Source organism: Silurus aristotelis (assembly GCF_946808225.1).
Source record: "Silurus aristotelis genome assembly, chromosome: 18".
Classification (NCBI taxonomy): Eukaryota; Metazoa; Chordata; class Actinopteri; order Siluriformes; family Siluridae; genus Silurus; species Silurus aristotelis.
Genome location: NC_139591.1, coordinates 13,576,591 through 13,588,574, shown reverse-complemented (window position 1 = coordinate 13,588,574; position 11,984 = coordinate 13,576,591). Strand labels below are relative to the sequence as shown.

The following is an 11,984-nucleotide window of genomic DNA, read 5'->3' as shown; positions in this document are numbered from 1 at the left end:
TGCAAAAAATAGTTTTTGTTTGACAGACACTGGTGTATCTAATGTCCTTGAAGCAATTTGTAATTAAACTGTAAACAGCTAATCCTGGACTGAAACATTATGTAAAAATCGTTTGTGTTTCTGAACGTTTTGTCTTTGTGTATGTGTGAACGATGTAGTCTGCACTCCAGCGTTTTGAGGAATGATCCGGGCTCTCGGCGGTCCAGTAACAGCACTATGCTGGAAGGAGGTGGTGTTTTGGGAAAGTTTGATTTCGAGGTGTCTGATTTCTTCCTGTTTGGCTCTCCTCTGGGTTTGGTTCTGGCTTTGAGGAAAACTGTGGTTCCTTCTCTAGATGGTAGGTTCACACTAAACTGGTTAGCACTTCTTCTTCTGAAATGCTTCACAACCGAACATGTTCAGGTTAATATTTCTGTGTTCAAACAAAAAAACTGAAATACGTTGCAGGAGCACAATGTGTAAAATCCGTCCGATTTGAGTAGTTCAGAAACCGCTGATGCAATGGGATTATAACCTACTTCAATCGTTTATAGTACTTTGTAAATGAAAAAGCAAAAAATACACAAAATATAAGAGAAACACCTTACAGACACATTTCTTACAGCTATGGTAAGCAGAAAAGTATTTCAGAACACAAAACATGCAAGGAAAATGGGCTACATTAACAGAAGTTAATGTCTCTCTCTTTCTCTCTCTCATTCTCACTTATCCCCTTCCTCAGCAGCCCCATACCTCACAGCCTCCAGCAGAAGTCATTCAGGCTTTTGCAACTCATTTTTTTAGCATGACTTCATAAATACATTTTTATAAACATTAGCCAGGAAATATACATTTGCTTTCGTCTGTATACCTGGGCACAGCACCAAAGTATCAGCTATGTGTGAGGGAACTCTGTAAACATTACTATAAATATTATCTCTCACAGAAGCTTCCTAACTGACCTGCTTCCGAGATGTTTTAGACGCAAAAGTTTCACTGACACTTTTTGCTTAATCAACTCCGTTCATGTAAATATACTCTAATTAATATATAATATAATTATGAGCCCTAAAACTTCTTTTCAACCACTTCGAAATCGTGCAAACAAGGCCACGGGTGCTGTGGCATGTTAGATTCAGGAGTTTCTTCCATCATTTATTTCTCCCAAAATATTCTGCTTGCTGTTGAACTGTATATACTGTATGTTAGTGCTAAGCAGATACCATCAAGCAGCAAGTAAAACTAGTTTAAAACAGAGCACACGCTCTACCCTGATTACCCTGCTGCGTGATTGACCAGTTAAAAAAGTCCGACTAATTTTATTCAGAATTTACCCAAAATTAAGTTGAGTAAAAAGTATGATATTTTACTTGGTAATGTAGTGAAGTTAAAGTAGAATATAGAAATAGAAATACTTCAGTAAAGTACAGAGATGCGAAAAAGCTACTTAAGTACAGTAATGAATTACATTACATTGTGTGAAAGAAATTAAAGCCAAAAAAACCTTATTTTTTTTTATATTTTTGTAATCTTGTAGAAATATTTATCCAAAAATTATATAGCACCTATTTTCCTGCGGGGAAACAGCGCTTTCATATCTTATAAAAGGTTCAAAAAGCTGCTTGAAGTTCTTTATTTGAATACATGGTGAGCTGAGCATGGGCAGCTGCAAGATTAGAGTGTCCTTCCAACATCTAACAGATGCTGCATGAGAAACCGATGCAAATTCGATACAATCCTGGGTCAAGTGTATTTACTGTACTGAACAAATATTGGGATTTCTTTCTCTTCTTGCACATGTAACTTGGAAGGTTCCCAAACACCTACATTAGTTATAGATCATGAAAAAAACAGTTAGCATTTTTGGCTTTTTTTTTTGTTTTGTTTTTTATGAACAACCTCTATCCCATAATCTACCTTAACTCGCAGTATTTGCTGTATTTACATTTTTGAACCTGTGTGCATGTTTCAGGCAGCGGGTTAATAAAGCACTTTACATACAGTATGTTTTGCTCTTCCCCAGTGGCTCACCTCCGTCCTGCCTGCCAGCAGGTGTATAACCTGTTCCACCCTGCAGACCCTTCAGCTTCACGCCTGGAACCACTGCTGGAGAAGAAGTTCCATCTGTTGGCCCCGTTCAATGTGCCACGTTACCAGCGTTTTCCTCTAGGCGACGGCCATTCAGCCCTGTTGGGTATGCTCGGATCCTACTCCATCACACAGGCTCTTGCACATGTCGTGTTCATGTTTCATCCTGTCTCTCCCCTATACGTAGTATATGTAGAGAATTGGAGAATTGACCTCAGCTCCAGTCTTGGTCTAACACATTTATTCTGAATCGAATAAGTACCCAAGTATGTCCATATATAACATATCAGACGTATGTGTTATATACGGGTCTGAGTTTTTAAAGAGCACCACTACAGACCCAGTCACCAAGGTGTTTAACACATCTTTAAAACAAGTTAGAACATCTATGCCATGTCCATTCCAGCCTCTTGTAACTCTTTGATTCATACCTGCTTTTCTGTCATCTGTTCCAACCATTTCTTTGTCTGTCTTTGTTTCTGCCTTGTTCTTTCTTTCTTTGATTCTACCCCTCTCCCTGCCGTCCTGTCCTCATGTGCCCATGTGCTGCGGCTGGCATGCAGTGGAGACCCTCCAGAGCAACCCTCACCTCCTGCTGGAGAGTGGAGGCCGCTGCCATGATGGCTTAGGCGAGACCTCCATCCCCGTCCCCGTGCTCAACTGGCAGGCTGTGCCAGCCACGCCTGAGTGTGTGTAGCCATTCCTGTTCTGTTGTTCACCTCATATGTGTGTGTGTGTGTGTGTGTGTGTGTGTGTGTTTTAGTACAGTATCAGCAACTTGAGTAATCTATGCTAAGGTGCTCTATTCTGCCTTCCTGTGATGGCCCAACACTTTTCCTTTAATTTATCACCCCATGTGTACACAGTTGCAAAAATAGTTATGGGAAAATTGGCAATTAGAAAAATGCCTTAGTAATGCATTAAAAGCAGTTCAATATGGAGAAGGAGATAACGCCATGGTCTTTTCCTGAAAGGGGAAAAATGTGAGAAAATGTGCTGCATACGGTAAGTGATACTTTCGCTGAAACATTTTGGTAGTTTTGTTGCACAATATTTCTTCATAATATATCAAGTCATGTTGAAAAGGCCATAGTAAACTCTTATCTCCTTAACAGAGGCAAATAGTTTAGTTTGGAAAACAAAAACAATTATGTTTTTATGAGCAAGTAACCTATTCACACTATAAAGAGCATCTTTTTTTTTTTACGTGTTTTAATCCGATATAAGTGAAACAACCTTTTCTGAATTTTCGCTTTATGGTTGGCCAAAGGAAACCACACACTATATATTTTTTTTTATTCTTTTTTTGTTTGTTTTTTTAACTGAGATTTTGTCTTTGTGTTCTTAGCGGATGTAATGCATTCTCACGGGGGAATGTTCCTGGAGAACTCTTACCCCTCGTCTCCTATCTCAGCCCCAGCGTCCCGCATCATCCGAAGACCCAGCGAGGTCAGCATCGCCAGCCAAGTTTCTGGACTGGCGGATAGTTACAATGCCTCCAATATTGCCAACAGTAAGTACACACACGCACGCATGCATGCATACTCATGAAAATGAACCCGCGTCCACATGCAGGAGGAAAAACAAAACTTAGAACCGTCTATTTTAGCAGTGGAGATCATTTAATATGACAAATATGTATTGTTCAGGTTTTTTCTTCTCAAATGCTGAGTCTGCAATGTTTCATTTCTATTATTTTGAATTTTTATTATTTTTATTTTATTTTATTTTATTAAACACACCAAAGGCGTGAAATGTAAAATGTCCAGTGTTTACCACTTTCCTACTTTTATGTTGTTGTTTTGTTTATCTCTTAGCACAAGCATGCCATCACAATCAGTCCAAAAAACTTAGCCTTTTGTCCCAGCTGGCCCTCCCTTATAACAAAATATCCTCAAGAAGCCCATCCCCGAAAGCCCGCTACAAGTTGCTCAGTAGCAAAGCGGCAGGCTCAGATGAGGTGAGCTGCTTCGAGCCCTCCCCTCTTCCCGATTCCAGCCCTCCGTCGCCGAATATGCAGCTGGATATAGAGCAAGGTACTGCTGCTGGAGCGTGGAGGAACACGGGCCTTCCTCTTCCTCTTCTTCATTGCTGTTCTGTCCCATGTGCCTGTCGGTCTGAACCACCCAGTCCTGCCCTGTTAGCACTCACTAAACCCTACTGCAGTTTCTCTGCATCTTCAGGCTATGCTGTAGCTTCTCTCTTTTTCTCAGTCCTCACTCCCGTCTGTCACTCATACCACCACCATAGAGTCTTCATCTGCAAAAAAAACAAGCTTTCTTTGTGCCTTTGAAGATAATGGTAATGAAGAAGTTGTGTCTGGTATGATAATCTGTGGTTGTTTTGGGGCTGTTTAAATTTGCATTTGATTTTTTGATTACTTGAAATGCTCAGTATTCAGGTGCATTAGAATATTGATTGGGTTGTAGTTTAATGCTGCGCTTTTGTGAAATATGTGGAAAGTTGTCTTTTTGCTATAGTAGTATGATTTTACTTAAAAGTTACTTATTTATTATTTCTTTTCACCAACAGTTATGCTTTGTTAATGATATTTCGCTGACATTTGTAACACTTTACCAAAATGTGTTACTGTCTGTACAGAATGGTTCCCATGTTTTATTTATTTATTTGTTTATTTATTTATTTACGTTTAAAAACATGCATGTAGCTAGATTAGCTCTGCTAAATTGCCCATATGTGTGAAGGAGTGGTTATTGCCTTGTGGCCAGCACTGGTCCCAGATCTGGCACCACCTACTGCAACCCTGACAGGGATAAAAGAAAAAAATGCCTACTGAAGATGAATGAAAATAAAAAAATTCAAATCACACCAAATCACATTTACATTCATTGCTAATTGTTTCTACTGAATACTTTTTTAATTTATTATTTATTTGCAATATGAGTAATTTGGCTAAAAGGTCAAACCCCAATTCCAAAAAAGTAGGAATGCTGTGTAAAACGTAAATAAAAACAGAATGCAGTGATTTGCAAATCTTATAAACCCATATTTTATTTAAAATAGACTATAAAAACCATATCAAGTGTTTAAATTGAGAAAATTTACAATTTTAAGTAAAAATTAGGTAATTTTTAATTTGTTGGCTGCAGCATGTCTCAAAAAAAGTTAGGATGGGGCAACAAAAGTCTGGAAAAAGTAAGTGTTATAAAAATTAAACCATTGGAGAAACATTTTGCAACAAATTAGGTTAATTGACAACAGGTCAGTATGAGGATTATGTGTAAATAGTGTAAGAGAGAGGCAGAGTCTCTCAGAAGAAAAGATGGGTAGAGCTTCACCAATTTGTGAAAGACTGTCTAAAAATTGTGGAACAATTTTAGAATAATGTTCCCCAACGTAAAATTGCAAAACATTGATTATCTTATCATTTACAGTAGATAATTTCAAAAGTTAATAAGAATCTAGAGAAATCTCTGCACAAAGCAGTATTCTATGCTTGTGATCTAAGGCGGCACTACATTTAAAAAGGTTATGTTCCTGTATTGGAAATCACCGCATGGGCTCATTTCTATTTTGAAAACCATGGATACCACATCCTCCATACTAAAGAGGAGAGGGATCATCTGGCTTGTCGCCGCTTAGTTTGAAAAGCCGCATCTCTGATGGTATGGGAGTGCATTTGTGTCTGTGGAATGGGCAACTTGCACATTTGGAAAGGCTCAATCAATGCTGAATGGTATATACAGGTTTTATAGCAAGATGTGTGCCCAGCCTTAAAACGTCTTTCAGGAAAGGCCTTGCATATTTGCGCAAGACCGTTCTGTTTTTATTTACAGTTTACACACATTTTTTATTCTAACAATTGGTACATTTCAAGAATGGTGTACAAATCTGCATGCAGGGTTTCTGTAAACATGCCTTGAGAGAGTGTGGGGCAAAGAAAAGTCAGAGCTGGCATCTCAGAAACTCTTTGTGTCGTCTTGGTGTCATTTGAGCCGGGTTTAATGCAGTCAATTTCTGCTCAGCTAAAACAGGGAGCTGCCCGCTCTATCTTATTTCACCTTCCAGTCCTGTTTGATCTACCATACAGCAGATTGGTTGCTATCTTATAAACAGGTGCTCTTCACAGTATTAATGCAGAAAATAATTTGGGGTTGGAATAGGTGTATTTGGCAGCTTAGACGATGATGATCTTCACCATTGCACAAACCAGTGCACTTCAGTGTTTTTCACTTCACTTCTTTTTCCACTGCCCTTCACATTTACCTGTGTCATATCTTCTGACCTTTTGTCGCTTAGTCCAAGCAGATTGTCCTGTTGTCCAGCGTGTTTACAAATGTGCTCTGTGGTATACCTATAGACTGTCCTGGAGGCCTTGTTGGAGCACCTTGACCTGTTATTGGACTGTAATTGTTCTAATCATTGCAGTCGCTGCTCGTTGGTGGGGGACAAAGCGCATCGACTTTGCCCTGTACTGCCCTGATGCCCTGACTGCCTTTCCCACTGTGGCTCTACCTCACCTGTTCCATGCTTCCTACTGGGAGTCTACAGACGTGGTGTCCTTTCTGCTCAGACAGGTACTGCTACATGTGCTGTCTACTAGCCCTACTGTTGACTTCTACTGTATAGACGATTACAGAACAGCAGCTGAAGATGTAAATGAATTTTATGAATGTGGCTGGAACAACCCGAGAAAAGGTTACCTGGTAAAGAATGGACGTCAAAAATAAATGTATGTTGCGCTGAAGGATTTAATTTAGACTCTTTTATATTTATTAATTCATCTTTTCAATAAACATGGTCAAACAGCGCTGCATTAATCTCCCGTTAATAAAATTAGTGCCGTTGAAATGAATTTGTTCATTTCATTGAGTTATTGTGTTATTAATGTGTTCATTTTGAAAGTGAATTTTGTAAAAGAATGTGAATTTTACCAATTTTGATTGGTAAAAAAAACCTCAAAAAGAGTTGTTGTAACTCTTTATATATATATATATATATATATATATATATATATATATATATATATATATATATATATATATATATATATATTTACATACATACACACTATTTTGTCAAAAGTAATCGCTCGTCTACCTTCACATGCAAATGAACCTGGGTAACATCCGATTCTTAATCCATAGGGTTTAATATGATGTTGGCCCACCCTTTGCAGCTATAAAGCTATAAAACAGCTTTACTCTTCTGGGACGGTTTTTCACAAGGTTTAGGAGTGTATTAATGGGAATATTTTATCATTTTTTATTATTTGTGAGGTCAGACTATGATGTTTGACAAGAAGGCCTGGATCGCAGTCTCCGCTCTGATTCATATCAAAGGGGTTCTATCAGGTTGAGTGCAGGCCAGTCAAGTACTTTCTTTGAAATTATGTCATATTGTAGGTTCTTCAAAGTAGCCACCTTTTGCTTTGATTACTGCTTTGCACACTCTTGCCATTCTCTTGATGCCTACTTTGAAGAACCTACAATATGACATATTTTCAGTTCACTTTTTTGTTATGTATATAATTCCACGTGTTAATTCATAGTTTTGATGCCTTCAGTGTGACTCTACAATTTTCATAGTCATGAAAATAAAGAAAACTCTTTGAATGAGTAGGTGTGTCCAAAATTTTGGTCTGTACTGTACTATATATATATATATATATATATATATATATATATATATATATATATATATATATATATATATATATATATAAACTTTTGGTCTGTACTGTACATATACACATATACACACACACACACATACATACATACACACACACACACACACACACACACACACAAAGATTTATAATAAAAAAAATAAAAAAATAAATAAAAACACCCAAAGGCAAAGACACCCCCGCAACCCCTCTGGTACCTTAGTGAATTCATCTTGACATATAATTATAAAATTTGTTAGTGAAAACATTCCTGAACATTTGGTCCTACTGCGTATTCCCGCAAATTTTAAGATAATCTGCAACTTGCTGTTAGTCAAACGAGAACCCGCAAATGTTCCTAACCGCAAGTTCCGAACTACGACTACATAAGGGCTGTCAAAATTAATGTGTAAACACCATGTTAACGCATTTTAACACTCATTTTATTAATGCAGTACGCATTTTTGTTTGCCCATTTTTGTTATAAATAAATATAAAAGCGGCAAAATTCAAACCTCCAACGCGACGCACATTCACGACGTCCTTTCTTACTCAGATAAAAAAAAAAAAAATTCTAATAAGCTTCACCGGAAAATAATTTTAAATTACTAAACGTTTGTTTTACTGATGCATTAAGTCTCAAATCAAACAACAAAATGCACCATGATGCATATATTCTGCAATTAACCCTCTAAGGTTGACAAAACACAAAAAAGGGAAATCTAATAGATTTGAGAGGTTTCTTGATTGGGACAGGCGTGGCAGTAATCAGGCCTGGATGTGGCTAGAGAAATTGAACTCAATTGAACTCACACAGGGCTGTTTGGACTTTGTTTTCCCTCTTAACTTGTGTTATCTTTTACTAATATTTAAATTAGTTTGATCTGAAACAAACATCATGCAAAAAAAAAAAAAAAAAAAAAGAAAGAAATCAAGTCCATTACTTTTAATCGACAATTAACAATTAGTCCATCAATTAATCGAGTAATCGGATATGAGGTTCTTTTTCTTTATTAAAGAGCCATACTAAATAAGAGAGATAAAATAAGACTGGCCTCTTAAAATTAACAATTAAGTTGCTTTTCTTTTTAAAAAAATTTACATATTTATTGCTAAAACTGTTTACAAGAATATCGGTGAAAACTAAACCCATTTAGTGCATTTAATTGCCAAATTACATCAAAATACAAATACAGTTGCGTTCAAAAAGTCCCTCTGCTGTGGCCATGTAGAGTTGGTTATAGGAAATTATTAGTTAAATAAACCCCATTTATTCCCACTACTGTATCTATTGATTAAATCTCGCACAGTATCGAGATGTGGTTTTCTTGTCTCCGGAAATGCTGCTTGAAATTTTCCACACAGCAAATCTGTGTATTTATCGCCAGCTTTAAAAATGTGCCCCACTACCTGCTCTACACGGCCACGGTAAAGGACTTTTTCAACGCACTGTATATAAACAAAAATATAAAAATCATTTTCAAATTACTTCAAAAATAGTAACAACACTGTACGGGGTTTTCTTTATGTTTTAGTTAGAAAATTTTCTGGCGTTTTCTTTGGCCTGAATCTTCTCCTCGCCCCTGTTTTCTCTCCGTTCCTCCATCTTTTTTTCCCCATTATCTGTCTGTCTCCTGCTTTTAGGTAATGAGGCATGAGAACTCTAGTATTCTAGAGTTGGATGGGAAGGAGGTTTCCGAATTCACACCCTCCAAACCACGAGAGAAGTGGCAGAGGAAGAGAACACATGTTAAAATCAGGGTGAGCGTTTTCTTCCTTTTTTCCAAATCAGAAAATGAATATAATACACATTGGGTGTTCAGATCAGGTCAGGTCAAACCACTGTACACGTGCCTTATATGCATCTCTTTCTGTAACTTTGTGTCTGTTGCTATGCAGTTTGTCAGCCAACGTCTTCTCCCTTCATCAGTGGAAAGGGTTTAGATCTTTGTGGTGGAAAATATTTTTAAGCATGTGGTAGTATATTCTCACTACCTCAGCTGCAACCATTTGTAGCCCAAAATCCTCAATATATGATTGTACCTAAACCAGTTTATTGAAATAAAAAAAGAAAATGGTTTCTAGTTAACCTTTGCACTGTGCTAAGCCATCTAAAGAATCTCATATGTTAATTAGTTAGACAGATGATCAGGTATAAAGTCTAGTGTGCTTTACTAGTCTTGCTTCTTTATTTTTAAATGTAGGTAGATCAGTCTTACAATGTCAAATTGTGATTGTGTTATAGAATGTAACAGCAAACCATCGTGTGAATGATGCTGTGTTTACGGAGGACGGCATGCAGGTGGTCACTGGCCGTTTCATGTATGGCCCTTTGGATATGGTCACTTTAACTGGGGAGAAGGTAACATTTCCAACACTGTCACCATACTTATTTCAGTATCAACAATCACTGGTCCCACATTTTTATCCTTGTTCTTGTATGATTTTAAAAATGTTTCGTCTGTTTGTGCATTTAAAGGTCGATATCCACATAATGACACAGCCTCCATCAGGAGAGTGGGTGTACTTCGAAACAGAGCTGACCAACAGCAGTGGCCGAGTTTTTTACACAATCCCAGAGAGCAAGCGGCTAGGGATCGGCGTGTACCCGGTCAAAATGGTGGTCAGGTATTTACTGGAACTCCCTGAAGGGGCAGTTGGTGTTTTCACCAGGGCTGCAAATTAATATTTTGATAATCGATTAATAAGAAATATGTGGTGATTTAAGGTGAAGCAGTTTGTGTAAATCAACATTTGTTTTTAAAAATTTTTGTTTAAAACAAAGAAAAAAAATAACATTTTGTTCAGTTATAAGCATCTAGAATATATCAGCATCAAGAATATATATTTAATTTAGTGTAGCGTTAAAGAGTTAGCTTTAGATAAGATCAAAATATGGGGTTTGCTGATTCTTTCCACATTTATTGGCAAGTACTTTTTCAATAGCTAAAAGTTTGGCTTGCGAGACTTTTTTTCACAAACTTTCTTTGCTCTGATGAATTCTCTGTGATATACATGCATTTATTTCCTTCCAGAGGTGACCACACGTCTGCAGACAGCTACCTGACTGTGCTGCCACGTGCCACAGAGTTTGTAGTGTTCAGCATCGATGGATCTTTTGCTGCCAGTGTGTCCATTATGGGCAGTGACCCAAAAGTGAGAGCAGGGGCAGTGGACGTTGTCAGGTACCTCGCCATGTCCTCATTTAATCCCACCTAGACAGCATGTCTTGTTGTTTTTTGTTTGACTCTGGCTAATTATTTAGATGTTTGGCTGAGTAGAGGGGAAAGGGAAATGTGAATCATTAATGTTTTTAGTAAATAACATTCTGTCAGCAGCTGTTAATATTCTGACTCAAGTGAAGAAATGGAGCATGTCATCATCCATTTTATTTAAGGAGCTTATATGTTTATTTAGAGTAGTGAAGTGTTTGCAATAACATTATAGCTTCCTACCAAGAAATGTGTATATATTTTTTTTTACAGGCACTGGCAGGATTTAGGATACTTGATCGTATATGTGACTGGTCGTCCAGACATGCAGAAGCAACGGGTGGTGGCCTGGCTCTCGCAGCACAATTTCCCTCATGGCATTGTGTCCTTTTGTGACGGTCTGGTGCATGACCCCCTTCGTCACAAAGCAAACTTCCTCAAGTCCCTTATCACTGAGGTAGGAAGCAGGAGGGTGCCTTACTTAAATGTGGCATTAGTGGAATGCTATTTAAACTAATGAAGAATTAAATGAATGGCAGGTTTTAAACTTACTTTTTTACCTCTTTCCCAAGGCACATATGAAGATCTTTGCTGCATACGGCTCCACAAAGGACATCTCGGTGTACACTTCACTCGGCCTGCCGCCATCTAATATCTACATTGTTGGTAGACCAACGAAAAAGATGCAACACCAGTGTCAGGTATGCTTCAGAGCAGGGGTGCTCACATCTTTTTTGGTTTGCAAGCTCCTTTTTAAATGCCCAAGTCAAAATGATCAACCTACTTTTAAAAATGTATGTGTGTGTGTGTTTGAAGATATAATTCATATATATATATATATATATATATATATATATATATATATATATATATATATATATATATATATATATATATATATATATATATAATAAATGTATATAATAAATTAAATATACCAACATTGAAAACAAGAATTTGAATGTTGTAAATCACGTTTGAAAACAGAGATGTTGACTTTTGTAGTAGACAAATGCTATGAAAAAGAGAATGGTGAAACAGTGAATGGTGAAACAGCGTGTACAAATGCATTC

At 37.3% G+C, this 11,984-nt stretch overlaps 1 protein-coding gene across 17 annotated transcripts in view; it reads left to right on the top strand.

The window, feature by feature from the left end:
- pitpnm2 (phosphatidylinositol transfer protein, membrane-associated 2) overlaps positions 1 to 11,984 on the top strand; it is a 60,439-nt gene that overhangs the window by 44,816 nt on the left and 3,639 nt on the right. For 8 of the 17 annotated variants that reach the window (XM_083569249.1, XM_083569245.1, XM_083569236.1 and 5 more), the window contains 12 exons: positions 159 to 337; positions 2,003 to 2,173; positions 2,631 to 2,756; positions 3,416 to 3,580; positions 3,885 to 4,103; positions 6,457 to 6,605; positions 9,344 to 9,460; positions 9,945 to 10,061; positions 10,179 to 10,327; positions 10,735 to 10,884; positions 11,185 to 11,368; positions 11,484 to 11,612. In XM_083569249.1, the coding sequence (XP_083425375.1) occupies positions 159 to 337; positions 2,003 to 2,173; positions 2,631 to 2,756; positions 3,416 to 3,580; positions 3,885 to 4,103; positions 6,457 to 6,605; positions 9,344 to 9,460; positions 9,945 to 10,061; positions 10,179 to 10,327; positions 10,735 to 10,884; positions 11,185 to 11,368; positions 11,484 to 11,612 (1,855 nt within the window). The remainder of the gene's footprint in view (positions 1 to 158; positions 338 to 2,002; positions 2,174 to 2,630; positions 2,757 to 3,415; positions 3,581 to 3,884; positions 4,104 to 6,456; positions 6,606 to 9,343; positions 9,461 to 9,944; positions 10,062 to 10,178; positions 10,328 to 10,734; positions 10,885 to 11,184; positions 11,369 to 11,483; positions 11,613 to 11,984) is intronic. The other 9 variants (XM_083569239.1, XM_083569252.1, XM_083569238.1 and 6 more) reach the window with 3 other exon arrangements.